The sequence below is a fragment of the Aspergillus stella-maris genome (genome assembly GCF_047715825.1).
Source record: "Aspergillus stella-maris strain CBS 113639 unplaced genomic scaffold BDV14scaffold_56, whole genome shotgun sequence".
Lineage (NCBI taxonomy): Eukaryota > Fungi > Ascomycota > Eurotiomycetes > Eurotiales > Aspergillaceae > Aspergillus > Aspergillus stella-maris.
In genome coordinates this window covers 82,699-109,722 of record NW_027396850.1, presented here as the reverse complement: position 1 = coordinate 109,722, position 27,024 = coordinate 82,699, and the positions used below count along the sequence as shown (strand labels likewise).

The following is a 27,024-nucleotide window of genomic DNA, read 5'->3' as shown; positions in this document are numbered from 1 at the left end:
GCAGGATTGATCAGCTAGAGCAGGAACTTGCACGATTGCGACGAGTAGTAGACGGCATGCGAGGAGAGGGTTCATTCGATGCAATGGAGCATGGAACACCCCAAAGCTTTACTTCGGCCAATCTGCAGTGTGGAAGTCAGTCGAAGGTACCGGAGAATATCCCTTCGCCGGATGATCTTGACCACTTAGCTCTCGAGGCACCTATAACGGCTGTCAACTCCATGACGATAGCGAGTGCCCAGCGCCTTGATCGATCTCAGCCTTCACCTAGGACAAATGAAAGCGTGAAGGGCGTCAACCAAGAAGTGAGACAGAGCAACTGGACGGGACATGATTACAACGATGTCGTCTCACGTGGTGTGGTGAGTGAGCCTCATGCCAGGCGGTTATTCCAACTGTAGGTCATGTCGCTAGTATGAGGCAGTTTCCGTCGCTGACAGTCCTGGTAAGATACATGGCAAATGCAAATGTCTTCCTTCCACTATTCGACCCGATAACGGACAGCTTTGACGCTGTTCGCCAACAGTCGCCCTTCTCTTTGGCCGTCATCCTTGCCGTGGGTTCTAACGCAGAACGAGAATCAGTGCCCGAAGCACTCACCGCGAGTGTGAGGTGCCTTTGCGAGGCTAAATACCTAGCAAAGAAAAGTCTATTTTCATCGTCACCAGAGCTAGGTACCGTCCGAGGTATGTTGCTACTTGCCGCGTATTCCGATATCAACTGGTTTGCTGTGTGCCACGCGTGCCAGATGGGCGAGGATCTTGGTCTTTTCGAGCGTCTCCGAAGCCCTGCAGAGCTGAGCGGTGACGAGAAAGTATATGACGCAGGAGAGCTTCGACTAGCATTAATTTTACATCAGGTAAAACTGGAAGTTGTTAGTGGCACCTCACGCAAGCCTCGAGGCCGCTTTCAGGACGATATATCCGAAGATCAAATTAAGGAAATACTGCCGAGGAACCATTATCTTCGGATCGCCTCGAGTCTCCGGATTGTGCAGTTACGAGGTTAGTGCATTGATTTGGAACCAAATTGGATCTTCAGCTGTTTGACAAGCCCCCAGAAACGTATCTGCAGGTTATTCGAGACCAAAAGGTTGACGCCAGGAACATTGAATCTATGATGATAAGCTTCAAAGAAGACCTCGCTGCCTGGTTCACAAAGTGGGAAGATGAGCTCGAGAGTAGGTTAAGGGCTTTAGGACATGGTATATCGCACAATACTAACGATCTACAGAGGACGAACTTGCTGAAAGGTCGTTCCAAAGAAGCAGTCTCCGCCTGCAACGAGACTACGCCTTCATCATCATATGCAGCGCGATACTCAGCAAGCCCGACGCGTGCAGCACCTTCTCGCACATTGCAGAAGGAACATTAAACACGAGCATTCACATTCTCAAAATTATCGCCGCGGACAACGACTATAAGTGGCACTTGCCCTGGGCACCGACCTACTCAGCATTGTTTCCAGCATTTACAGGTATGGCGAGGAGCCTAATCCAAGAACGCGTCAGAGGAGCTAACGCAAACTCGTAAAGCTTGCCTCGCGTATCGCCTAGGGCGTATACATCGTGATCATGTCGACTGGAACGATTTGCAAGCATCATTCACGGCCGTCGGCGATATCCTTGAACACTATCCCTATGCCCAATTCGCCACGATCCTTCAAGATCTTGCAAATCTCGCTTCTGAACATGCAGCCGAGGTAGGCACTCGCCAGGAATCGGCAACGCGGTGTGGTGATCTCAACAGTGGCAGCCAGCTTACGGCGACAAGCTCAACCATCGAACTCAATGATCAGGATACAGCGCATGATATTGAACCTAATATCAGAAAAGGCCAGGAAGTGCATGGCGATGTGCCGCTTGAGCTACCGTCTCTACCTGGCTCCCCGGGATACATCCTGGATTTTGATTCTTTTACTGCGTCGATCCAGTCATCCATAGATATGGACGGGTATACGGGTTTATAAGAGGCGTCCAATATTGCCATTGGGTTTACTAGTGGTCAAATGTAATTTATATTTTTCTTACTGTGTACGGCACTCATCATTCATCCTTGGTTGTTGACTACTTGGTCCACGACCTCCGTAACCGCGATCAACTCCTCATCGTCAAAGGGCCGGCCCACCACCTGTAAGCAGACGGGCATGTTTGACCAGCGTACAGGGTCATCTGTTCGAAAATTACTGTCAGCGTGACTAGAGTTCGCTTCTTGTTGAATTGAGTATGAATACTTACAAACCTCCTGGCACTCCCGATCGAACTGGTTGTCCTGAGCGTTGTAGGCAGTGTCTATAGGATCATCTGTCTCCGAAATCTTGAAGTTCTTGATCGGCAAGATTGTCGAAGGGTAATCTACAAGATTGAAAAGCGTAGTATATCCCCACCATGGGAGGAAATCATGCGGGTATCCGGCCATCGGTGAGGCAGGACATATGAGACCGTCGATCGGTCGTCCAGTTGAGGCCTGTGAGGTGGTCGCTTCCCAGGCATCTGCTAAAGCTTCTTTGTATTTGCTCTGAGCTTGGATAAACTATTGACAAGAATGCAGATAGCGTCAGTGAGGGGACGGTCCAGATGATGGAAGGGAGTCTTGCCTTGAGCAATGCCTTTGCATCAATAGGCCCATCAGGGACTTTCCACGTTTCAAGCATCTTCTTATATGCTGGCATGATTGGCTCGCCGGCTTTATTTAGGAGGTCCAGACAATCCTGTTTGCCACATTGGTAGTACGTGTCCATCTGAAGAACATGAGTCAGATCAAGTATTAGGATGGATGGGCGAGGGAGGTGAGCGTACGTATACCCGCGAAGCCTCCCAACAATCGAAGGGTATTTTGAATTCGATAACTGCCACACAGCTGATTAGCACAGTCTTCAATTAGGTATTACGTGAAATTAACCTTCATGACCAGCAGCTCGAAGCCGTGTTGTAGTCTCCCGCATGGCCCTGCATATAGGCGGATGGGGCATAACAACACCATCAAAATCCCAGATGCCGAATGAGAGCTTCTTGTCTGTGATACTAACTTCTCTCCAAGTGACGGGGATGCAGGTCGGATCATATCTGGTCTGCGGCCAATCAATCAGAACGCGAGTTAGAAGCTTGACATCAGCAAGACTATGCGCAACAGGTCCACAAGAAACTCGAATGTTCAGTTGCCCGCTCTCAACGCTCTTCATTCCCCTCTTTGGCACACGGTCCGCAGTGGGTCTTATACCATAGAGACCATTGAATGCAGCCGGTGCACGAATCGACCCCCCGATATCCGTGGATGGTGTCACTGGGCTACCTCTCAGCGCTACAAGAACTCCGTCTCCGCCTGAGCTGCCACCGGCGCCAAAGTCCAGGTCGCGTGGGTTGAGAGTCCGGCCAAACAGGTTGCTGACCGTTTCGAGAAGCATTCCGGCTTGAGGCATTGTCGTCTTGCAAAATAATACTGCTCCTGCTTCGCGCAAAGTCGTAACGGTGGCCGACTCACGTTCTGCTCTGTGCGATGCGTTTGCCGCGTAGCCCCATGTTGTAGCGTAGCCAGGAATATCGTAGGTATCCTATAAAATATGTGAGCCCTATACTTGAGCACCACGCTGATCTAGCACCCCTACTTTCAGTGCGATTGGAAGACCATGAAGAGGCCCAACCGGCTTTCCCGTTCTCTCCAGATGCTCGTCTAGCTCTCTGGCTCTTTCGAGTGCCTTTTCGGGGAAGAAGACAGTAAGGCAGTTGACCTGTGTAGAAGAAGGCGAATGGTTAAGCGATGTTTTTCGGCAACGGAAAATACTCCTACCAACTGATGGGCAATTGCAGCCCTGGCACAGAAAGCGTCGGTGACCTGTGCCGAGGACAGCTTCCCACTCGCCAGGCCTTCGACTACCCTTGACGCGTCAAGCCCAGTGACAAAGAGCTGATCCTGCGTTAACAGACCACACGACTCTGGAACTCCCATGGCATCTTGAAGACCGTCTTTATGCTCGGGTGCCAGCTTCCATTTTTCTGGAATGGCGCTGTCCAATGCCTCGCGGATCTCTTGCGCTGCCGTTTGCCAACTCATGCTGTTTCTCGTACTTGACACCGCAATAGTGACAGAGCTTTGAGGCTAGAGGCGTGGTTCTTACCAAGATGAAACAACGTGCACGAGACTGAAATAGTCGAAGATGCCCTCCACTGCCGACGCTCGGATGAGCTGTCACCCTATAGGCTGCGAGTTGGAGAGGGGCTTGCAGGACCACCAAGATCTTATCGCATCCTCACTGGATAGAAGCCAATTACTCCAACTTATTCAATCCTTCGGAGGCGTCGGAGACGGCGCGGAGTCGGTCTTGGAACGGTACAGAGACGGTGGAGAGTCGGGCGACTGATAAGGATCCTTCGACGTTGACCCTTGAAGTACGAGATACTCAAGCATATGGTATGCCATCCTGGGCTTCTGAAATACTGCCTTTGCCCTGTCCATCCGTCAACTTTTTATCTCTATTCCCGTGGTCGCCGTTACTTCACTGCCCATCGGCCATTGTACCTTTCTCATCAATCACAACCATGGCAGCCCAGGAAGGGAAGGAACAGCCGAAGGGCTCCTCCGAGCTTCCCAAGCTAGATGACATTCAGATTGCCGACTCTGAAGACCTGCTTTCCTATACACCAGAGCAAGAGGGTAGGATCCGCAGGAAGGTCGACCTGTACCTCCTACCTGTTCTTGCAGGACTCTACCTCATGTCATACCTCGATCGCTCAAACAGTGAGTTTTATCTCGTAAAATCCGCTAGTCAATATAATAAACCTGCGACTCCCACGGAACCTGAAATCATGATTTTATAGTGGGAAACGCGGCAATCATCGGGCTCAAAGAGGATCTGCACCTTTCGAGCACACAGTACAATCTATGCAATTCGATCTTTTTCATCCCCTATGCCCTCTTTGAAATACCTTCGAACCTAGTTCTCAAGGTCATGAGACCATCAAGATACATTGGTCTTATGGTTGTTGCTTGGGGCACTGTCTCGACGTAACCTCCCCTCCCCGAAAGATATCTTCGTCCCCGAGCATCCACTGACACTACTACGAAATGCAGACTACAAGGCATCGTGGAAGGATTCTCGGGTCTCATGGCCGCAAGGTTCTTTCTAGCCATCTGCGAGGTATTGTAACTGCGAAATCAACCCTTTGATGATACACAATTCGTTGCTAACAATCGCCCTCATAGGCCGGTTTCTTCCCCGCCGCGAGCTACCTCCTTACTATGTGGTATCGTCGACATGAGATACAACTACGCGCCGGTATATTTTACTCGGCCGGTGCTCTATCAGGTGCGGTATCTGGACTACTTGCATATCTGATCAACCTCATGGATGGGGTTGCAGGACTCTCAGGGTGGCGGTGGTAAGCATCCGTTTCCTGATGGAGTATTCTGTTGAATGGACTTTGATATATACACCAGGTTATTTATCCTCGAAGGCATTTTGACAGTTATTCTTGGCGTCGCTGCACCCTTTCTCCTGCCCGATAGTCCAGAGTCCGCTCGGTTCTTGAACGAAGACGAGAAAGCAATCCTTGTCCACCGGTTGAAGCATGACACTGGTACCGCGCACGGAACCTTCAATGAGCGGCAGGAATTTAACTGGAAATACGTCTGGTCGGCATTACGAGATTACAAGGTCTGGTTGATTGTCGTGGTATACTGGGGATCAGCCATTCCTATTTATGGGTACGTAAGCAGTGGCGCTTTCTGGCATATGGTTAAAAGTCTTTAATGGCCCTTGACTAACTCATATTTTTTAAAGATTTATATACGCTCTTCCAACCGTGGTCGCAGAATTGGGATATACCGCCGCCATCGCAGTAAGTCTTCCGAAGCCGTGGATCCTATGTGAACCACATGTTGAAGTTCTCGTCTAGCAACTCATGACCATCCCTATCTATGTCGCGGCAGTGATCGCTCTCCTTATAGCTGCGTATCTTTCAGACAGGGCAAAAGATCGATCCCTCTTTGTGATTTGGCCACTCGTGGTTGGAGGGATTGGGTTGATCGGTCTGATTTCCATTCCAAAAGACGGGTATGCACCGGGCGCATTATACTTTATGCTGTTTTTGGTCGCGATGGGACTTTATTGCATTGTCTGCGGAACAGTCGCTTGGACCGGTAAGTGACTCCTGCAAGAGGCGAAGCCCCTGCTATGTATACGGACTAACAGCGACGTCTAATTCAGCCAACAATCTCGCCGGCCCTTGGAAACGCTCAGCAGGAATGGCGCTCATGATCTCAGTGGGAAATCTGGGTGGAGTTGCCGGGACGAATATATATCTCACCAAGGAGGCGCCACACTACTGGACAGGGTACGGTACCTCGCTTGGGATTATTGTCCTTTCGCTGTCTGCCGCTATATTTCTCCGCTTCAAGTTCAAACAGCTTAACAAGGAGAAGGAGGCCATGCTATTAGAGGAGGTCTACCGAAGATATACTGAGGAGCAGTTGCTGGATATGGGCGATGAGAGTCCTCTCTTCCGGTACACTATTTAAGCCTGCATTCCACCTGCAAGGTCACAGTTACAACACCCAACTGTCGAATATCAGAACAGTGTTATCATCAAATATTTGAACCCCCTATAACTTTCTTCCTTAGCTTTCATATTATGTGCCCCGATACAGAGGTGCAACTTGACAGGTATGAAACAAGACAAGCATCATCTCGGCGTAAAAGACCATATCCGATCCCTGTTGGCAAGTGCATCTTCCGGAAGAAACAGCTGAACGGTGGAGAATGTGCCAATTCTTTATCTGGTTGGCTCCACGAACTATGCGATTCTCCTGATGATCACTACCGTGGATAGGCCAAGCACGAGCGCTCCGCTCCATAACGGGCCACTATCAACAAATGAACATGTCGTGCCAAAATTATGGCTCCGCTCAACATCCCCGAAGTTTGGTTCGCTCGATAAGTCGCGCATCCTGATTGAAGATTTATGAACGATGGCGCCCCTGGTCCTGGGTCTGATTCAGGGATCGGGAAATACTGCATCGCACCGTCATCATGCGTCTTCAGTTTGGAGCACTGGTTAGGATTGCAGCCCTAACAACCTTGAACACTGTCCTCGCAGCCACAAGTACAAATGACGCCTCCGCGCAAGACACTATTACCCGCGACGTGGTGGTTCTCGGTGGAGGTGCAACAGGCACATATGCCGCAGTCCAACTCCGCTCGCAAGGCCAGAGCGTCGCGCTCGTTGAACAGAAATCCCGACTCGGAGGCCATGCCGAAACCCTCTATCTGCCTGACGGAGAGTACGTGAACTACGGCGTAGAGGGGTACTTCAACAATGACCTGACAAAGGACTTTTTCGCGCAGCTGGACATTGAGTACGAGGCTCTCTTACCTGGGTCACTGCTCACGCAGCATGTGGATTTCACCACTGGTGAGCGTGCGTTGCCTGGTAGTGAGCTATTGACAACTGTTCTCGCGGCGACGCTGTACCGGGGTGCAATTGAGCAGTTCGATTATCTCTCTACCGGGGCGTATTATCTCCCTGATGAGGTCCCTGAAGTCCTGCTTAGACCATTCCGAGAATTCGTTGAGAAGCATGCACTTCAGGGGGCTATGGACCTGATATTCACCTTCGCCGAGAACGTTGGCAATATCCTCGACCAGCCTCTTCTCTATGTCATCCAGAACTTCGGCATTCCTCAAATCGACGCCCTCCTTGGAGGCGGCTACATCCGTCCGAAGAACGGCACAGACGTCCTCTTCAACAAAGCAGCAACCTACATCGACGAATTGAACATCTTCTACGACTCCACAGCAATCAGCACAACCCGCGACAATAGTGGCGTAGAAGTCACAATTCAAAACATCAAATCCGGATCCCAAACACTCATCAAGGCAAAGAAACTCCTCATTGCCTTCCCTCCTGTCCTATCTAAGTTAGCTGGCTTCGACCTCACAGACGAAGAATCAACCCTCTTCTCCAAATGGACTCACAAGAACTACTACGCTGCCGCTGTGAAAGCCCCCTCTCTACCAGAGAACTTCAACATCCTAAACACAAACCCGAAGAACCAGCCCGGTGCCTTGCCGACCACGCCCTTCCAATGGAGTCTCGAGTACTCCGGTGTCCCTGGGTACTTCATGAGCAAGATCGTCGGCGAAGATAATCTCACTGAATCCGACGCACGGAGTATGATAATAGACGACATTAAGCGAATGAGTTCAGCAGGGACATTTAAATTGCGTGAAGGCGAAGAACCTGAGATTGCGGCCTTTGCGTCGCATAGCCCTGAGACGTTGATGGTTCCTGTTGATGATGTGAGGGAAGGGTTTTATAAGAGGCTTTATGGACTTCAGGGGGTTAGGAGCACGTATTATACGGGGTATACGTTTTGCACGGATTATTCGAGTGCGTTATGGAATTATACGGGGAGTGTTGTTGGTAGTATGGGGTTGTAGAAGTTAGGCTTGGTCCGTAGGTTAGCGCGTTGGATATAGAGGGGTGGTTTTTTTTTGGTGGAATTCTTGAGTGGAACTTTATTATAAGCGGCATGTCTGCATTAGGTATTTGCAATTTGTATAAAGAACATTTCATACCTGGCGGAGCATTTGACCTGGGTATAGGTATCACTGAAATGTTATACAGGCAAACAATGCACCACTTGCCGAACATGACGCACCAGAAACGAACTCTCGGGGGTAATCACTATCATGACCAGGTCTTCAATCTTACTACGTAGTCCACCTGATCCATTCAGACAGCGCTCTAAATCGCATTGGCCTAACCTATAGAAAGATCAAATTCGACAGCATGGTAACGCAAGGGATAGGTATACTGAAACAGGCAAACAAGACCAGACGACCCCAGGCATTGGATCTTACGACCATGGTCACGGATGTCTCTAGTTTACGTAAAGAGTTCTTATGCATCTCATGTTCCTCGTGTTCGAGATCGTCCAATTGGTTTCGGCAGTGCGGCTGTCTTTATTGGTTTGTTGGTACAGCTAGCTAGCCGTTCACGTTATGTTCGTGCATACTCGGGGCCGGATTTTCAGCCTTATGCTCCTTGCAACTCGGCGGCCTATTCTTGGTTACTCGATCGGCCACAGGGCGCAGTCGGATCGCCTCGTCTTGACATTCTTGCATATCCCGAATGGTGTTTTGATCGCTCAGCCTGCTGGATTCGCATCGTTACATCAATATCTCGTACCCCGAGTTCCATGCAACATTCCGGTGAAGAAAGGTACAATTTAGCGATCCGAATAGGCCGTTCATCTATTACCCTGTCAAGCCTGCACCAACGCACCTAGCGGGAAGGAAGACAAGACACCAATACCCACACAGCCCTAACCCAACACGAGCACTCCGCCTCCACAACTCCAGAAATAGGCCTCTTCAGCCTCTGTCAATCGTCATGTTCCAGCCGCTCGCAAATTTCCACCTGACCGACCCAAGCCATGAGACGCCCTAACACACATTTGGGCGCGAAGGATGCCTAGAGTAAGACTATATCGCGCGGCAGTAATATCCGAGTGTTGGGCGTGCGTCAGCCAAGCGGCTGAATCTGGGGTTGTTGGATTTTCCCGTGGTATGACGACGATCGTACTACTTTGAGGAGGGCTATCCATGAACTAGAGGTTTAGTGTGTACTTTGTTCTGGTTTTTGTGGGGGTTTGTGCTGGTTCGGCAACTGTGGTGAGGTGGTTCTCGTATCCGGGGTCTGGGCTCGTATTTGTGGGGTTATGTCTTGGATATCGTTTGGAGGAAGTACTTTCTCGAAAGTCATTTTCCGAAGAACATCTGAAACAGATTACAGATAGGTGCCTACTGTTGTAATACAAGCACGCCGTAAATCGAGATATTTGCCCGGTGCGACCTCAGCAGCGTCGCGTGGTCGTGGTGAGGCTCCAGTCCAGCTGGACAAGGCACCCCAGACACAGCCAGACCAAGCCGAGAGCCGAGATCATGTAAGACATGGCAGAGAGATACGAGCCTGTCGATCTAACGTTATGCACGTTCATGAACAGCGCTATGAGTGCCTCGTCATACAGCTGCTTACCATCCAGCGCGCTGGCTCCCATAGACCATGGAGCCAGTTTCCATCTGGGCTGTGGATCGGCTGATCGCACTACTTGGTATTCTTGAGGGGCCTAATTCAGACAAGACTCAGCTAGACGCAGAATAGGCATCCTATCACATCGGCCAAATATAGACATGCAAACACTAACCACTCGCAAGGTATTTCCCCACAGATGCTACCCTGGCCCTAGCACTAGTTGATATGTTTCTGATCCTTCAGAGTATATTCCACGGAATTATCGGAACTCTAACTATAGATCACGAACACCGCGCAGGGCAGTGCCAAATCAACCTGGACACTATGACTAGGAAAAGGTATAAAAAGCCCTAGATATCCCACCCAAATCAACCTTCATCCTCAACAGCACAATCCAAACATCCAAAGCAACCAAGCAAACAACCATCCACAGAAAGCCTCAACTCCTTCAAACAACCCACTACTCCACCAACCACCAAAATGAAATTCACCGCCGCCTCCATCCTCGCCCTCCTCGCCACCTCGGCCAGCGCAGCCTCCCTCCTCCCCCGCCAATCCACCCGCACAGTGGTCTTCACAAACGAACAATCTGGGCGCGGGCAAGCCGCCAACATTCCAACCAACGGCGTCGACGTTTCCGTCCCCGCAAACTACCCGCAGCTCTTCAACCCGTTCCACGTCGACAGCGTTATGATTACCAGCGGTGTTGTGTCTGGTGCTCTTTGCAAGGTCCATGGAACTAATGCTGCGGGTGCACGGGTTGATGTGCTTCAGGTTAATGGGGAGAGGAACTATGCGCGGTTTCCTCAGGATACGGGGGTTGTTCCGAGTACTTTGAAGATTAACTGTGTCTGAATCTGACACGGTATCTTGAGCATCGGTGGTAGAGATAGCAACAGGCCATGCTCCGATTTTTAGCCTGAATCGTTCATCATTTTGCCCCTGCCACTCTTCCCTTGCTCATGTCTTCTGTTGTCTTGACTTCTTTTGTTTGAGCCTGCTGCGTGTGCTATTTGTGTTCCGAGTTGGAAGCGGTCCATTTGATTTTGTACTTAGACTTGCCAATCACCACTATCCTTAATGTATGCTTCTTATTATTTGGATATCAGCTTCATATCTCTCAGACGACCTCTGATGGCCTGTCCTAATGGGGTTCAATTATCCTGGCTATATCCTAGTTCAAGCAGTGATCTAGGCCGGGCAATAGAGCCCTAACTCAACCCACCGTGCGACATGATGATGATCACGACGGTTACGCAGGGCCAAGGAGCTGAAGGGTGAATAGCTAGGGTTGGGCTAAATATCCTTTTCAGACCTCCATGATGCAGGTGTAGGTGAGTATTCTAGATCGTAATGACGATCTTCCCTTGATGCTTCGCTGACTTCATATAAGCAAATGCCTCTGCGGCCTTGTCGAATGAAAATGTCCCGTCAATCAATGGCTTGAGCGAGACCTTCTTCTCGTCAAGGAAGTCACATAGCGCCTGTTCGTCAATCTTGGATCCAACCGTTATACCCCTGTCATAGTCAGCATACAGTAGATGCAGGCAATGGGAAATGAGACTTACTGCATCCTCAATCGTCTCACGAGAACAGGTGTATACAGATCCGGATATGTTTCCATGTTCAATCCGCCCAAGAACCCGACAAGAGACAGCATGCCTCGTTGAGCAAGAGAATTCAGACTCTTGGCTGCCGTGCTGGGTCCAACATTTTCGATCGCAACATCAACACCGCGGCCGTTTGTAAGGCGGCGGACCTCTTCGTCCCAGTTTTCTGTAGTCTTGTAGTTGATTGTTTGCACGCTTGGGTGCAGAGCTCGTGCTGCGGCGAGCTTTTCATCAAAGGATGAAGTTATGATTGGTTGGGCGCCTGCTGCAATGCAGAGGAGGAGGGCGAACATGCTTACGCCACCGGTTCCTTGACTTTATATTAGTTATTCCGCAGGCAGAAGTGGATATAAAGGTAACCTTACCTTGCAGCAATGCCGAGCGGATCTTCTTTGGGAACTCAAGCGACGTCCATGCCGTTGTACCTGCGCAGGTCACAGTTGCACCCTATCCAGAAATCAGTAAGCTCCGTACTACCAAAAAATGCCCCGTAATAATCGATATAGGAAAACATACCTCCTCCCAAGACAAATGCTCGGGCAACTTCACCAGAACCCGCTGATCAAACACCGCATACTCCCTCAACACCCCATCAACATCACCACCCAGCGCCTTAGGAGGCTCCTCCTCGGTCCCAGTCAAATTCGTCAGATCCCAGATCGGCGTGACATGATCTCCAATCTTAAAATCCTTAACATCATCACCAAGCCCCACAATCTCTGCTGCGCAATCGGATGTCGGGATGCCGCGGTCCAGGACAGGGATGGGGTACTTGTTGTCTAGCATCGCAATGTCTCTGTAGTTCAACGAGACCGCGTGGATACGGATCGCGACGTCATTGGGACCAAGGGCAGGGAGAGTCTCGGCGACTTGCTCCATTGCTTTGCCGTCCGCAGTGCGGCGGTAGGACTTGTATGTTGTGGGTAGGGCCATTATTTCGGTATGTCCTGGGTTGTATTGAAAGCCAACGCTCCGGACTTGAGATGTAGAGTGCGTGAGGGTATAAATGTCATCCAGGTCTCGGAGACATAACGGAAGCTGATAAATCAAGTGATCCACAGTGATCCACGGTGCCGACGATGTGCCGCTTTTGAGGATATCCATTGGGGTCCATATTGCCAAGAAATGCTTCTCTTCACGTATTTTACTTAGCACGCCCTACGGTCTACAAGTTCAAGTTTTGTCTGGACATCATTGTCAATGATTGCTTGAGTTCTATTGCTAGTATCAAAACGCCTCAAATGGCAGGAGCAATGCCACGGCTACGGAAGATGGAAGGAGCGACCAAGCCCATATATACAGGGAAGGAGCGACCCAAGCCTCACCATGTAAGGAAGGCACATCCGTAGTTCAGAAGATCGTTCTCGAGATCTGTAGCGAATGCGACCAGAGCACCTGTTGTTTGCAACGTCAATATAGTTTGGATGTACTTGCAAACCGCAACTTCGTTTGGCGGGGAAGGTGGAGGAAGTGTACTTTGGTTAAAGGTCCCGAAGATCATTGAGAGCTCGGCGAATCAAAACAAGAAGACGTCAACGCAGTCTCCTGGGATAGATAACACTGGATCGTCTCTTACAGCTATGGTATGCCCCAAGCCGCGGAGTAGGGCTAAGATTCGTAAAATTCCCATGGTAGATGTATCGCTACGTTGGAATATCCTGCTCCATACGAAGTCTAAGTTGAAGCCAGGTTAGCTTTGGCCGAACGTCAACTGGGAATGTATATGCAGGGGCTTTCTTAAACATACCGAAGGGCATCCGAAAGAGGACAGCTAAACTGGGTATACAGCGTCTCTGTAACCATCGTCTCATTGGGCGATGTCGAGGACAGCGGTATCATGGCAGAGAATTCGCGCGCAGTTATCTCGGCGAGTGTTGGCTGCTGTACAGTCAGTCAATATCAAATCTTGCCATGTGGCTTGTGAGACACCGTACTATATGGGCCACTTCACCTCCTCTAGCCCGCTTAGCATAATCTTCGAAACTCGTGCTGTTATCGTGAACCGCCTCCCCATGTGCATATTGGTTGTTTCCCATCTTGTCGACGATATCCTCCCACGGAATCGCTCTCATACAGGGCAATGAGACTTCGCCGGTTCCACAACCCAGCGCAGTAGCAACGTTGTTCCAGTTACTGTGGACCGAGTCGAAGGTTGGGAAGATGAGGTTTGAGCCTGAAAGGAGGGCTATTGCGCTTACGAGGGGGTTCTCACGATACTAGAGGGGTGTTAGAAGAGCCGGAGAGTATTGGATGGCAGTTCAGGGCTGGTAGGACGTACTGCATGGAATAGTTGTCAATGGATCCAGCCCCTACAGACTGTCCGAATAGAAGAATCCGGTCTGGATCACCACCAAAGTTGGCTATGTTGCGGTGCATCCATTCAATTTCTAGTCTCTATAATTGAGAATTAGCAACAGTTACCGCAGTCAGCCGTGGGCATCAAGCGCCACTTACCTGGTCGAGAAACCCAACATTCTGATCCTCCAACTCGAGCCCATGAGCATTCGGGAACCCAAAGACATTCAGGCGGTAGCTGTCGCCCAGCTCATCAGTACCTTCCCTCCAAAATACCCGCTTGTTATAGATAACGAAGAAAAAGAGGACATACTTAAAAGTCACAACAAGTACATCCCCATGTTCCTTCACAATTCCACTGCCATCATAAAACCCCACGCTGCCCGCGCCCTGGGTATACGCGCCCCATGCACGAACATAAGAACAGTCCATTCTCGAGGAGTCCTTGCACGGCAAGAAGGCCAGCAAGGGTATCAACCCTGACGAGGCTGTCGCTTTCGGTCCCGCTGTTCAGGGTGGTGTTCTTTTCGGTGAGGAGGATACTGACGGCCTTGTTCTCATGGACGTCAACCCCCTTACTCACGGTATTGAGACCACCGGTGGTGCCATGACCAAGCTCATTCCCTGCAACACAGCCTTTAGGCCATTCTCATGCTGAGAGGCTGCCTTGTCGTCTGTCGCCGCCGCCGGTGCCCAAACATTAACAGACAGACATAACAGACAGACAATCCTCACTTATATCGTCCGTATTTCACGGATCATAAGGCAAAACACTCCATATACTGTCATTATTACGAAAATGTCTGCGGACAGCGTGAACCGAATTTGGATACGTCAATAGATTGACTTTCATCGCTAGGTGTTTTCGCGACTGGTGGTGCGAAATGCAGGTCGTTTATGGGGGCTTCGGCGTAGGGGATACCCAGGAAGGCGCGGACGGTTTGAGACGTGTCGTTGTAGATTTCGTGCACAAGGCCGCTGGTTGTTTGGATTTGGAGGGGGGGCGGTATCGCGATTGCTGTGCTTGTTAGGGCTAGGAGGTGTAGAAGGGTACGGGGTGGCATTTGGGCGACGTAGGATGGTTGGGTATAGCATTAGGTGCTTGGAGAATTTGGAGGAGCCGAGGGCTTATATGTGATGCTACCTACGGTGGCTATGGTCCATACCCCACACACTTTCTCCGGCTAAGCGCATCCCATTCAGCCTTTGAAATCCCAGTGGGCATTGAAGATCGCCGTACGTGACGCCATGGCACATCCGAGGGTTCGGCTCGAGCGATGTCAATCAATTACATAGAACGTACACAGTAGATACCATTATATCTAGCATTATCGATAGCTTGCATAATCTAGTAAGACATATTGGTTGACATCTCAATCCCAAATCCGAGTATGGCAGCGCTGTGAATTCAATTGCAGGTATTGACATTCAGACGACGTGATCCGGGTCTTCGGAACTGTCTGCGGGCCCTATCACATTGCGACAAGGAGACCCCTGTATTCATCGATAAAGTCGATTATAACCGCCTTTAGATGCGCTATTTCGAGCTCTGTCGTCCCGAGAATCAAACTAATCATGCCGCGACGAGCGATCCAGATCCCGCGCTCGAGGAGGTAGAACCAGAACAGGTCGCGGAGGGCGGCCTCTACGCTGTCCGATTCTATACTCAAATCGCGTATACTCCCGATCTTAGTTTGCGGTCTCGCTGGTAGGAAATGAACGTTCATTACGGCGCCAATTCCAGTAACGTGGACAACCATTTTCGTCCCCGAAAATAGCTCCTGCAGCTCAGACCGCAATTCCTCACCTAGCTCATTGAGCGCAATGCACGCCTCCGCAGTATACACGGTCGTAATGGCCTTATGTCCCACATTTATGGCAAGCGAATTATTGTTGAACGTTCCGGAATGGTGTATATTCGAAGTCCGAGGGTCGTAAATGGCCATGAGATCGCGTCTGCCACCAAATGCCCCAATTGCCAGACCGCCGCCAATCCATTTCCCCAAGGTAGTTAGATCGGGAGAGAGGCCCAGAGACCATTGAATTCCACCTGGCGCCAAACGGGACGTTATGACTTCGTCTAGAATGAAGAGGACTCCGTTCTCTTTCGCGGCGGTTTGAATGGCGTATAGGAACTCGAGCGTTCCTGGGATGCAACCACCAGCCCCTTGCATGCCCTCTACTATCACAGCTGCTAGAAAATCCTTCTTGTCTGAAATCAATCTTTTAACTCCGTCGGGATCGTTATACTGCGCGATAATCCAGTCGTCCTTGTCCACATTATTCGGCGCTACTCCGTGTGCAAACGACAGTAGACCACCGTGGTATGCGCCCTCAAAAACGATAACTTTGGATCGCCCAGTGACGTGCCGTGCAACACTGAGAGCATAAAGATTTGCTTCTGTCCCTGAGTTGCAGAACCGGACTTGCTCGATCGACGCGAAGCGGTCGCACAGGGCCTCGGCGAGACGCGCCTCTGCGGTAGTGGTCGCTCCAATACTCATTCCGATCTCAGTTACTGTCGACATGATGGTTTCTGCTATAACAGGGTGCGAATGGCCATATAGACCGGCGGTCATGTCCCCCATGAAATCGAGATACCTGTAAGATATCCATATTAGATGACCATGAGAGGGAGCAGTTGGACGTAGGTGGTAACGTACTCATGCCCATCGACATCTAACAACTTATTCCCCTCCCCCTTAGTCATGGATACTGGAAAGGGAGATGCGTGGAGGATTGATCGCGTATTTCCGCCTGGGAGGTAGGCTGTTGCCCGCTGATGCAGTCTCTTTGATTCGGGGCACCTGGCCTCGTACCGCTTGGTGGCGGCGCGAAGGTGGCTGAATGCTTGTGCAGCCGCCATCGAGATGACAATTGATGATCGCTTGTGGTTTATGAAAGAAGGGAAGCTAGGTCGATCAATGAAGACCTGATTGTGGTGAAGAAAAGAATTGGAGACTGTTGGAGGTTGATGGTGGGGTAGGTCATAAGCACACCTGATTCCATGGGTATAGAGTAGGTACCTAAATACTAATACCTGCTTCTAAGGACAGGCTTCAACATTCGGAGGTTATTCTCGGACAATATTCCACCCACCAAACGTAGAGTCTCTCTTGCTGAGCCAAAGGCAAGTGACCACCCGGCACCTCCATGTCCATAAGAATGCACAATCCGACTTCCCTCTTCCCGCTCAACCCTTACATGCGACTGCCTCATCGGCCTCCTGCCTTGAGCCAAGGAATAGGCAGGGTCAACCTTTGCATGTCTCAAACAAGGTAGTAAATCTTCGCAGCGCCTTCTCATCTCAAGTAGCTCCTCGGAATCCGGGGTAAGGTCCAACTCCCACCTATCCTGGAAGTTACCGTCAAACTTTGTTTCAGAAGACACGATCATTGCATTATTGATCTTTGGAAAATCCATTCCATCGTTAGTTATTCGAAGGAGGCCACCGCGCAGGCAGTAGACCTTGGTGTCGGGTGCGATGTCGCGAGCCCAGACACCTGTTGCGTTGACAATAGCGTCTGCACTATATGTCTTCAACAACTCCGATTCCTGGTCGAGAATGTTGCCATAAACAGTATCCGTTACCAATTCCGCACCCTTCCTCCGCACCAGATCTGTCAAAAAGGCCATGGCAACATCCGTATCAATAATCGGAGCCTCATGTTCATACGCCTCCTGCAACCCACCATGCGAGGCCCGATTAACCCCATACTTTGCAAATAAATGATCCCCCCTCTCAACATGTCCAAAAGTCCGCTTCAACAACTCCATCGTCCGCGTCTTAACCTCATCGTCGTCAATACTATTCGTATGAAACGACGTAAAAGTTCGCATCTGCACACCGAACGCCTCCCGCAAACTTTCATTCCCTGCGAGAGCCCGATAGATATCCAGACTTTGAAGTGCCTATCTCTGACACATCGCTAACTTGCCCTGCACGGCCTGAGGCCCGCATCCAGCTGGTGGAATTTCCCAGAGCGCACCGGCGATCTGTGATGGAAGGCGCGGGCCCTGCCCGAAACTGGCCCATTCGCTAGAGAGCATGGTTGCATTGTACCCGCAGTCAAGGGCAAGCCAGGCTGTTGCTAGGCCCGTCACCCCGGCTCCGATGATGAGGATGCGCGGTGAGTCCTGCGTAGGGGTGTGAAGAGGATTCGGGGCTGCCGAGAGGTCTGCGGCGAGGAGGTTCTTCGACTGATCTGGACAGAGGGACATGATGTTGTATGGGATGAATCTTGTTGCTCAAGTAGGGAGCCGAGTAGGATTGAATCGCGAGCACGAACCTGTGTTCAAATAGAGCACTTTGGTTGTTGATGGGGGTTCTCGCTCCTGAATCCTGCCAGGTGCCTAGGCGGTCCCTGCCCACTACATGTCAATCTATGGAACAAACTCTGATCCTTGACTTACCATCTCGCCATGACGCAGGTGCTTACGCGTAGTGTCCTGCAATATGCAACCCTTAGCCATGGTATGATATAAGTCGTGACGCAGGTGGTAGAGCGCCACGCAATCTGCTATCCCAGTCCTGATGTACACAGTATATCTTTCATTCAACCCAACAGGTGCTTTCAGCATTTAATCTGCACCCATCAAACTCCTCAAAACAATAGGCGATCAAAAATGACTCCTGCAATTTCCGCATCCCGAATATCCTATGTCCCAGACTATGACGAATACCGGCTTCGCGCCAAACGCCGCCAGGCGGAAGAAGACATCCCGACGTCGCTACCAAATGGTTTACCAGAACAACTGCACTCCCCGCTCGTATGGTCAGGAAAGGACTTCTCCGATCCGTCAAGCTGGACGTATTACCTCTCCACCTCTGACATTGAAGAAGTCACCCACGCACTGCGTCACTTCCAGAGTCTGAACCTCTCCAAAGGCTGTATTTCGCAAGCTACATTCCCACTCCCAGCAGTTGGCCCAGCGCTCCGACGTCTTTCTAAGGAATTGCACTCTGGACGGGGTTTCTTTGTGATTCGCGGCCTGCCGATCGACAAATACACGGCGAACGAAACAGTCCTGCTATACACCGGAATATCGAGCTATATCGGTTCTCTCCGCGGGCGCCAGGACTCGCAGTATAACGGGCAACAAGCGGACGTAGTGCTCTCTCATGTCGTTGACTTGAATGCCGTCGTAGGCCGTCCCGCTATCGGTTCGCCAGCGTTCACGGCAGACGCGCAAGGTTTCCACACTGATACCGGCGATATCGTCGGGCTGCTAATGATTGGTGAAGGAGCAGAGGGAGGCGAGAGTTGTCTTGCTAGCACAGGGAAAATATACAATGAACTTGCGGCTTCGCGACCAGACCTGATTCGTACGTTGGCGAGTGAGTGGGCTATTGATGGGTTCAAGCGGTCGTCAACGCCTTACTATCTTCGGGCCCTGCTATATTATACGCCCGCTACGCCCAAAGCGCCCGAGCGCATCCTCCAGTTTTCCCGGCGTAGTTTCACCGGTTACGCGGGGTATAAACGATCCGAGTATATGCCGCCCTTAAGCGAAGCTCAGGCCGAAGCACTCGACGCGCTGCATTTCACGGCGAGAAGCAACGATTTGACGATGGATTTGAAAAAGGGCAATATGCAGTTCATCAATAATCTGGCGCTTGTGCATGGCCGGGGGGCATTCCGAGATGAGCTTGGAAATCGGTATGTTTGCCAGTGTTTCTTTACCTTGATTTTTGATGATTGCGACATTTGCTCAGGCTTTGATTGAGAGACGAAGAGCTTGGATGGGAGGTTCCAGGGCCGCTGAAGGGGGTCTGGGAAGGAGTTTATGGTGGTATGAAGGGGAAAGAGGAGTGTCAGGTATTTCCTGCTGCGCCGGTTGTGGGAGGGGCACAGTATGCATTATAACAGTTGCTGTGACTTCAGGTCAGCAGTTGAGAATTCTCGTCAGCGGCATAATTGCAGGAAGTTATATGCTCCGCTATCGCGACCTGCTCAGTCTGCGTATCGGGCGCCCGCCCTGAGGCTGACTCTGAACAGAGCGTCGTCGCCCATGGTCCTTGTCCGGAATGGATATAACATTCGTATTATCTTCTGATCCCACGGGGTTCGTTCCTGGCCGCCGCAATAGCCTCTGCCACCATGACGGCGGCTTGACCTCACCGGATGCACGAACGGAGTCCTCTAGATGCTCATTGTATCGGTTCTTTTCAAAGCTCCACCATAATGCCCATCCGCTGAGTGTCACAGCGGTGAGTGGCGCTGCGACAGCCCAGTAGATCCAGAATGACGGAGAGACTGATGCGCCGTCTTCATTCGATCCTGGCGCTTTCCAAGTGAACATTTCCATGGAGAAGAGGGTCTATTTAAATTAGTAAACCGGTTTTGCGGATCAACATTTTGACCTACTGCGACGAAGCTTCCGGGCAGAAAAATGGTCGTAATGAAGGCGAGAATTTTCATCGATGTGCTGTCTCTTCCGGCAGTCGCGGCCAGGCGTGCGCTGAGACGATTGTCTGTCTGAGCCATGAAGCTGTACAACTGGCCAAAATTAGCGGTCATTCAACCAGCACTTCCGAGTACATACGACGTTTAGCTGTAATTCTAATCGCTTTTGAAGTCCGAGCACATGGTCCTCAATGGATTTTGCGAGGGTAATATTGTGCTCCAAGATATCCAAAAGCTCATTGCTTGACCAGCCAGGCTGCTCAGTGATTCTCCTGGTCTCTCGGGCGACCCGCAGAAGTAGGTCTGACGCTTCGTAGTTCCATTTGGGGTTATGGGATGTGAATCGCGCTCGGGTGAGCTCGGTATTGATGTCAACCGTAAGGTACTCGGCTCGAAGTCTTTCCACTGGCTGTCCGGCACTGGCCCTGTCACCGATGGGAATACGAGACAAACCTTCTGAATTTCGGCGCCCAACGCGGGTTACTCCAAGCTGTTGTTCAATCCCCATCACACATGGCGTGAGATCGTCTGTGCAGAATTTCTGAAGACGTCTTAGATGGTTCGTGAGAATGATGCATGGCAGGGTGAGGGGGTCCGCCCAAAGTGCCGGCGTTGACATGAGATAAGCCTTGATTATCACACATGGCGATAATGGTGCGAGGGGAAGCGGGACCATGTTTTCGACATGAAGTGCACTGGTTACAATGCACTCGCCAGCCAGTAAAGCCGTTGTCCAGCCAGAGGTGAAGTCGTGCGTCAGAGAGAGCATATGGTTTCCGATTTCGTATTTTTGCGGTGCCTTGAGTATTATTGCTGGTCTAGTTAGCAGCCAAAACTACTACCGATTCGAGTCATCACCCACATAGCTTAGTGCTTTCATGCGTTCCGTGGTGGAAGTGTCGAGAGAACGTGCCCGCGGCCACCTGTAGAGCTGGAAGTGTCGCAGGATGAAGTCGGAATGTGGACTCTACCATCTCAAATGCCTCATGAGACATACCAACAGAGGCTCTTTTGAACAAAGTGTAACTGCATGCTAGGAGCCGGATTCCGCCTTGCGGTCTCCCGACTGTTGTTGACGGTTTCGGTGCAGTAAATTGGCCAGTCTGATTTAGCCACGGTACCAGATCATGTTCGTCTATGAAGCCAGTCCGCAAGTTCCATGGAACCACCTCGTTTACCTAGAGATCCAGATTAGCCAAGAACGGGTCGCGACTGTGATCCACTACGCTTGACTGACCCCAGGATAATTCCAAGCCTCGAGATGATAGATCTTTCGACGACTCCATTCAATTTCTCTAATTGCTTGATCGCGGTTGAAGTGAAACATTGTGCGTCGCCTGATTTCGCGAAAAATGGAGATGGGGAAGAAAAAGGGACTGGACGCGACAACGTGATTGTTTGCATTTGCTATGCCGCATGAAGGATCGCGCGATGCAAGTGCTCGTTTAGCGTCATCGCTTTAGAGGCCTGAGTCCACGATCTGTCTACTGACCGTTGATTTACCAGGTGAGCAATGAATATGTCAGCAGCTAGTCTGCAAGGTTCGATTTCAAACCAGCGGTCAATGAGTTGTCAGGGTCCAAGGGATCAGCTGGTGCCGGCCTTCCACCGCGGGTCCAATAGCAGGATCGACCCCGCGATTTTACGCCGATTTCCTGGCGATTATCCAAATATGATTCCACTAGGATTGATATCTTCCTCTGATCTAGAAATGTTTATTGTGTGATTGCTGAGATGTTTTCTAGGTCATCAACGGTGCTCGGTTCCTGGTTGACGCCTGGGTATGGCCAGCTGGCGACGCAAGCGACGGTCGGAGTAAGTACTGCCTGGGTTGAGCAGTCCCCATTCCGTTTCCCAGTAGTATCCATCCATCGAGCGCCACTAACTGATGGGTATCTGGGTCGACAGTGGTCTTCCGGCGCCCGCTGGTTTCGTGGCTGGTTTATGAGGGGGTCGCGCGAAACGCCGCAAACAGTCCGTTCTAGAGCATCAACATAGTTCTTCCGACAAGGAAGCTTTGTAGCATCAAATAAAGACAGGCTCTGCTTCTATAGATTGGCAGATAGTGATCAGTGGCCGCTCACGGGCAGAGAGAGACGAATGGTGTTGTTGGGTAGTTCTCTTAGACGTGGGCCGAATCCGGGTCCATCCACCCACTACCTTCTCATTTCTCTCCTGTAGTCGAGGTTCCTTGTCAGGGACGCACTCGGTAAGGTGAAATGCGTGCTAAGTAGGCAAGGACGGTAGGGTAAGGTATTGTGGTTGCCATGTTGTCGAGGAGGGTTCTTGATGACGGGGGAAGCAAAGGAGGCAGTCGGGGACACCAAGGTCCTCAAGTCACGAGTTGCCGAAATCTCTTCTCACTTTCACCTCATCTTGTCCCGCCTCCTTCTTTGACAGCAGACCTCCTGAGGACCCTTCAGCGTCGTCCTGTTCCGCGAAAGATGGCAACAGCCACCGAAGCTCACATCTTCCCTCGATCGGCGACTCCATTCCAGGGGCTTCACATTTGCGTCTCACGGCCTGACCTTCTCAACACATTCACTCAGCCTTTGCCTTCATCAAACTCAGTTCGTGGCACATTGTATCGTGATGGATTGTTATCTCGATTACTGCTCGCTGAACCTCGCCCTATCTCGGATCTAGGCAAAGTTACTCTACCGCGTCCTGGCCTCCACTACTCTGTGGTCCACAACAATCGCGTCTGAAAATCGAACACAAGAGCTTCAAGGATTGTCCTATATTCCCTTATACGGGTTTCCTCTTCTCGTTTCCTCCTTGTCGATTGCTCCTCGCCCTGATCGCTAATGCTGGATCCACCTTTACGCTGGGATTTCGGTCCATGCCGGACAGACACTTCGTTTGAGACCCCAGACCATCGAGGACCTAGTTGCCCGGTCAATTCCCGCATTCCGGCAGGCTTTGCGTCCTTGAGGACTCCATTCCCACTAATTGTTTTATTCTAAGATCAGTCGGGGGTTCCCAGGGTTGGCTTTCAATAATCACGGTGCGCGGTGCACTTGTGGGGTCTTGAGGAGCGAAGAAATGCTGACAGTCGACTTTAGACGTTTTGCTGTATCCCTACCGCTTCCATACACTATCGATGGCCATAGAGTCTCTTGTATTTGCGACGCAACCCTCTCGCATTTCCAATCTCGTCGAGTAACCCCCTTGCAGGACGCTGGGCGAGCCATATAAATTGGCGGCCCTTTTTTGCCGACGTTGGATATCGCTGCGAGTAATTCGATGGCTCAACGAAAAAACTAGCCACTATTGCCAACTTGGTTGGAATGCGATATTATGACAAGCCGGTCGGGTTCTTCGAAAACATACAACAATTCCCGCCCGCCAACAAGGGGACCCCCTCGGCGAAGTAGGAGCGTCGTCCTTTATTGTCACGCCTCGCAAACGCCCGAGCTACCGAAAGTACATAAGAAGTCGCCGCGTTGCCACCATCTCGACCGGTCTCTCGGCAACGAGCGGAGGTCTCCATTACGGTCGCTTAGTCTACGCGTTTGGCTCTCAACCCGCACCTGCTGGATACCATCAGGGCGCACGTGCTTCTAACCGAGCCGTGATTTACAAATTTTCCCCACAGCCGTGCGGCAAAAGGACCGAACTCTAAATCAACATCATCAAGATTCAGAAAACGTCAGAACGAGAGCCCACAGATTCCGGTTTAACTGATAAAGCCCGTTAAACCAGCGTTGATGGAGGTCCAACATAGGATTCGCTTATGCTTGCCGAATCACATTGTCGAGCAATAGAGCCTTGTAGACTTTCAAACGCGAGTTCGAGAGTCCGTGTCTCTTACTAAATGGGTTGGTTAACTTGGTTTTATTTTCTACAGAAGGCCTATGTCTGGGTTTTGGTAATTGACGTCGACGTTGTATTTGCAAATGAGCGAGTGGTAAGTACATCAAACTAGGTGAGCACACAGTCCTTCATCAAATCAGTCTCCTGCCGTTCCAGGCAATCTCGCATGTCTCGCCCATCATCCCCCATTTGGCCTCCAGGCGTGGACTGGCATGTCAGATGGACTGATGGACGAAAAGGTATGCATCCCTGGTTGTCCGAAAAAGCTGTCGTAAATTGAATCGGTAGAGCATGGGCAGAAGGCGATGCGGCAGAAGGAGGATTTAGTGCTAATGGCCAACCATTTGTTAGTTAGTGTAAGAGAGACTTCGTAGGGATGGATTGCATACGCTGCAGGAGTTGCAAGAGCAAGAGTTGCAGTTGCCGGAGCAGCAGTTGCAGGAGCAGGGAGACATCTTGGAGAAGTCGGGCTGGTTGGGTGGTTGTTTGAAAGGTTGTTTGTAATCGTCTTGGAGTAGGCGGTTGTTAATGAGAGAAAGGTACAGACACGGTGGACTTTGAAGAGCTATTTATGCTCTCTCAAGAGTCGTTTCCTGAGGCCTCCAGCGTGGGATGGGCTATAGTATCGGCTATGGTATCGGCCATGGTCTCTTCGTTCATCCTCGTCATGTCAACCAATCCGAGGCACCAGAAAGGGTCAGATGATCCAGGCGGACGACCTGGACAACGGGCAACTCCGGCAGGTCCGAGTGGGGGCTCCGTTCCAAGGCACCCTGGCGATGCTAGATCGTTTCGTTATTCCTGAAGCGAGTCAGCCGCCAGTTAATCCCACTCTAGTATGTGAGGCCACTAAGCCTATCACTGGGATAACCCCGTCAGTGGATATGAAGTCGGCGAGGGGCCCAAGCGGCGCAGAGTTTGATGGGGAAGGAGAAAGACGTGGGTATCTGAGTGGGCGCCGTGACTAACGGCATAAAGTCTCACGGCCGTAGCCTGCGGCTTTTTTGCGTTCTTTCAGGGTGGCATGTTTGATCTTGAGGGGCAGAAAGAGAGGAAATGTCTCCTTGATCTCTATGCTGTTTGGCTACCCTCTTATATATGGCAAATAACCCCCTGATGAGTACCCTGGAGAAACACACTCTCCCAAGGTCCTTCTCCTCACGCACGCGCACGAGCGTTGACATGCATCAGCACGAGGAGATAAGATCCCTACTCTGTACGGAAGACAGATGCAAGCTAGTGCTCGCGTCCGCGGTTGATACCGGAACAGAGTTCAGCGCCTCGTTCTCGCGTCTGGGTGGGGGTGAATAGCTTACTGCATCTCTTCCATTGGGCAACGGACGCTACATGCTTTGCACCAAGATGGGGTAGGGTCCACATGATTCAAGGCAATGGGCATAACGAGGCGTCCTATACTATTGCAGCGTAAGTGAGGGGCATCAGAGCCAGTCGAGATTACTTGTGCGATATCGTCGTGCGACGGGTGGAGCTGGGCATGGGGGTACACTTCCTTTGCTCTTTCTGGGTCTCCTGCAGTTGCTGGCAGGGAGGGAAATTAGACATTTTTCAACGGTACATAGAGAAAGAAGGCAACTACCGTAGATCAAACGCAGTGGCATCAGGTCGTAGAAGTATCTGCTTCCATCATACACTGGTCTTTGTCCTTCCATGCTCCTATTATTATGGTCAAACTGACATCCAAGTATCTGTACCGTAGTCAGTAATGCTGTCAGAAGCTGGTGGGACAGGATTCTGTATCTACGTCGACAAATACGCCGAAGCTAGTTTGCTTAGTAGACAATCTTTCCAATCCACCTTTACCCCAATGCAACTATCCTGCATAGACGCTTTATGTACCGTAGGGAGCTTATGATTTATTCGTTCTCACTCCCTAATAAACCTCTCCAAGAACCAGTCAGCATTTCTCTCAATCAAGTGAGGGGTGAAAGACATCCCTCTGGTAGTTTTCTGCTGCGTCACCTAGCATACAGGGTCAAACATCCGCATCGTCAGCCAGTGGTTCCAGCGCATATTGGGCCGGGATCGCAGGATGGTATTATGTCGGGTATTAATTTCGTTAGAGTGGGCTTTCGGTAAGGTGGAAATTGTATAGGAATGGTACGAAGGACGAGCAATCCTGCCGACGTTTACTGTTCGACCCCGAAGAAGTGACCATTGCCAGTGCTCCTTGTGGAGCTTCGGTGGTATAAGAATATATATATCCGGCCGGGTTGTAGTAACATCACCTCCACCACGCATTATGACCTGACGAACTATCTGCCTACCCCCAGACCTTAAGATAATACAGGATCGTTATTTATTCATCAATACTCCAAGAAAGCGACAGCTTGAGACCCAAGCCGGAGGACTGGAACGTAAAGTTAGCAGACAGCGATTGAGGCCTCAGGCAGAAACCAAGCTCACGTCATAGTTAAATATCTTGGTTTGGGAAGCGATGGATACTCTCTATTATTGGCTGGCTGGCTGGCTGGTATGGACGCCTAACTATCTAGCTTACTAAGCGAGGTCGAACCCCTAGGGGCAGGCGGTACCGGGCGGTAGTATGCTCCGACGCTTGGCACTTTTGCGCGGTGCAAGCGAGGAGGTAGAGGCGATTGCCCTTGTTTGAACGCTGTATAGACACGTGCCAAGACGAGGTATTGAACAGGGGTGACTTGATGAGATATATAGTGTCAAGTTGTGAGGACCTGCGAACATGATGGGTTGTTGAAAGAATGATGGAAGTCAACAAAGGTTGCTGCCAAGAATACCTAGGTCAGATGGGCGGTTTATGCCCTGTATTGCGGTTCAAACTCTACAATATCAACCATTAGTGTCCATTACAGTCGAGAACTGTCATATCGGC

General features: G+C 50.8%; 11 protein-coding genes across 11 annotated transcripts; 5 read left to right on the top strand and 6 right to left on the bottom strand.

The window, feature by feature from the left end:
* Positions 1-83: 83 nt before the first annotated feature.
* BDV14DRAFT_203190 (fungal specific transcription factor domain-containing protein) lies at positions 84-1,968 on the top strand (the record flags this gene model as incomplete). The annotated part of the gene is made up of 6 exons (XM_073774230.1): positions 84-397; positions 451-814; positions 860-1,004; positions 1,061-1,180; positions 1,234-1,476; positions 1,535-1,968. 6 exons carry the CDS (start codon positions 84-86, stop codon positions 1,966-1,968), a joined length of 1,620 nt encoding a protein of 539 aa, XP_073625000.1.
* An 80-nt stretch (positions 1,969-2,048) lies between these two features.
* On the bottom strand, positions 2,049-4,049 carry BDV14DRAFT_191855 (amidase signature domain-containing protein; the record flags this gene model as incomplete). Its single annotated transcript, XM_073771550.1, has 7 exons — positions 2,049-2,170; positions 2,237-2,531; positions 2,569-2,739; positions 2,798-2,847; positions 2,901-3,549; positions 3,604-3,726; positions 3,786-4,049. The coding sequence occupies 7 exons, from the start codon at positions 4,047-4,049 to the stop codon at positions 2,049-2,051; spliced, it is 1,674 nt and encodes a 557-aa protein (XP_073624999.1).
* Positions 4,050-4,534: 485 nt separating this feature from the next.
* On the top strand, positions 4,535-6,512 carry BDV14DRAFT_210765 (major facilitator superfamily domain-containing protein; the record flags this gene model as incomplete). Its single annotated transcript, XM_073775963.1, has 8 exons — positions 4,535-4,733; positions 4,814-5,000; positions 5,067-5,133; positions 5,199-5,374; positions 5,433-5,699; positions 5,776-5,833; positions 5,891-6,134; positions 6,202-6,512. 8 exons carry the CDS (start codon positions 4,535-4,537, stop codon positions 6,510-6,512), a joined length of 1,509 nt encoding a protein of 502 aa, XP_073624998.1.
* A 450-nt stretch (positions 6,513-6,962) lies between these two features.
* BDV14DRAFT_191853 (uncharacterized protein) lies at positions 6,963-8,433 on the top strand (the record flags this gene model as incomplete). Its single annotated transcript, XM_073771549.1, has 2 exons — positions 6,963-6,981; positions 7,061-8,433. 2 exons carry the CDS (start codon positions 6,963-6,965, stop codon positions 8,431-8,433), a joined length of 1,392 nt encoding a protein of 463 aa, XP_073624997.1.
* A 1,936-nt stretch (positions 8,434-10,369) lies between these two features.
* BDV14DRAFT_179171 (uncharacterized protein) lies at positions 10,370-11,132 on the top strand. Its single transcript, XM_073769706.1, has one exon. It carries the CDS (start codon positions 10,511-10,513, stop codon positions 10,883-10,885), a length of 375 nt encoding a protein of 124 aa, XP_073624996.1. The 5' UTR covers positions 10,370-10,510; the 3' UTR covers positions 10,886-11,132.
* Positions 11,133-11,373: 241 nt separating this feature from the next.
* Positions 11,374-12,573, bottom strand: BDV14DRAFT_210764 (zinc-dependent alcohol dehydrogenase family protein; the record flags this gene model as incomplete). Its single annotated transcript, XM_073775962.1, has 4 exons — positions 11,374-11,548; positions 11,599-11,950; positions 12,006-12,087; positions 12,157-12,573. 4 exons carry the CDS (start codon positions 12,571-12,573, stop codon positions 11,374-11,376), a joined length of 1,026 nt encoding a protein of 341 aa, XP_073624995.1.
* A 710-nt stretch (positions 12,574-13,283) lies between these two features.
* BDV14DRAFT_203184 (Alpha/Beta hydrolase protein) lies at positions 13,284-14,999 on the bottom strand (the record flags this gene model as incomplete). The annotated part of the gene is made up of 8 exons (XM_073774229.1): positions 13,284-13,314; positions 13,388-13,518; positions 13,575-13,856; positions 13,954-14,034; positions 14,095-14,173; positions 14,249-14,293; positions 14,361-14,559; positions 14,756-14,999. 8 exons carry the CDS (start codon positions 14,997-14,999, stop codon positions 13,284-13,286), a joined length of 1,092 nt encoding a protein of 363 aa, XP_073624994.1.
* Positions 15,000-15,298: 299 nt separating this feature from the next.
* On the bottom strand, positions 15,299-16,629 carry BDV14DRAFT_179170 (pyridoxal phosphate-dependent transferase). Its single transcript, XM_073769705.1, has one exon. The coding sequence runs from the start codon at positions 16,521-16,523 to the stop codon at positions 15,408-15,410; it is 1,116 nt and encodes a 371-aa protein (XP_073624993.1). The 5' UTR covers positions 16,524-16,629; the 3' UTR covers positions 15,299-15,407.
* Positions 16,630-16,968: 339 nt separating this feature from the next.
* Positions 16,969-18,156, bottom strand: BDV14DRAFT_203182 (FAD-dependent oxidoreductase; the record flags this gene model as incomplete). Its single annotated transcript, XM_073774228.1, has 2 exons — positions 16,969-17,810; positions 17,859-18,156. The coding sequence occupies 2 exons, from the start codon at positions 18,154-18,156 to the stop codon at positions 16,969-16,971; spliced, it is 1,140 nt and encodes a 379-aa protein (XP_073624992.1).
* A 405-nt stretch (positions 18,157-18,561) lies between these two features.
* Positions 18,562-19,802, top strand: BDV14DRAFT_191851 (TauD/TfdA family dioxygenase; the record flags this gene model as incomplete). Its single annotated transcript, XM_073771548.1, has 2 exons — positions 18,562-19,595; positions 19,664-19,802. 2 exons carry the CDS (start codon positions 18,562-18,564, stop codon positions 19,800-19,802), a joined length of 1,173 nt encoding a protein of 390 aa, XP_073624991.1.
* A 73-nt stretch (positions 19,803-19,875) lies between these two features.
* Positions 19,876-21,669, bottom strand: BDV14DRAFT_203180 (uncharacterized protein; the record flags this gene model as incomplete). The annotated part of the gene is made up of 5 exons (XM_073774227.1): positions 19,876-20,256; positions 20,304-20,435; positions 20,482-21,155; positions 21,205-21,520; positions 21,580-21,669. The coding sequence occupies 5 exons, from the start codon at positions 21,667-21,669 to the stop codon at positions 19,876-19,878; spliced, it is 1,593 nt and encodes a 530-aa protein (XP_073624990.1).
* Between the last annotated feature and the right edge of the window lie 5,355 nt (positions 21,670-27,024).

Excerpts from the sequence above, each read along its gene's own strand:
- BDV14DRAFT_179170 (XM_073769705.1), bottom strand. The coding sequence starts at position 16,523 with ATGGGGGACATGACCGCCGGTCTATATGGCCATTCGCACCCTGTTATA.
- BDV14DRAFT_179171 (XM_073769706.1), top strand. The coding sequence starts at position 10,511 with ATGAAATTCACCGCCGCCTCCATCCTCGCCCTCCTCGCCACCTCGGCC.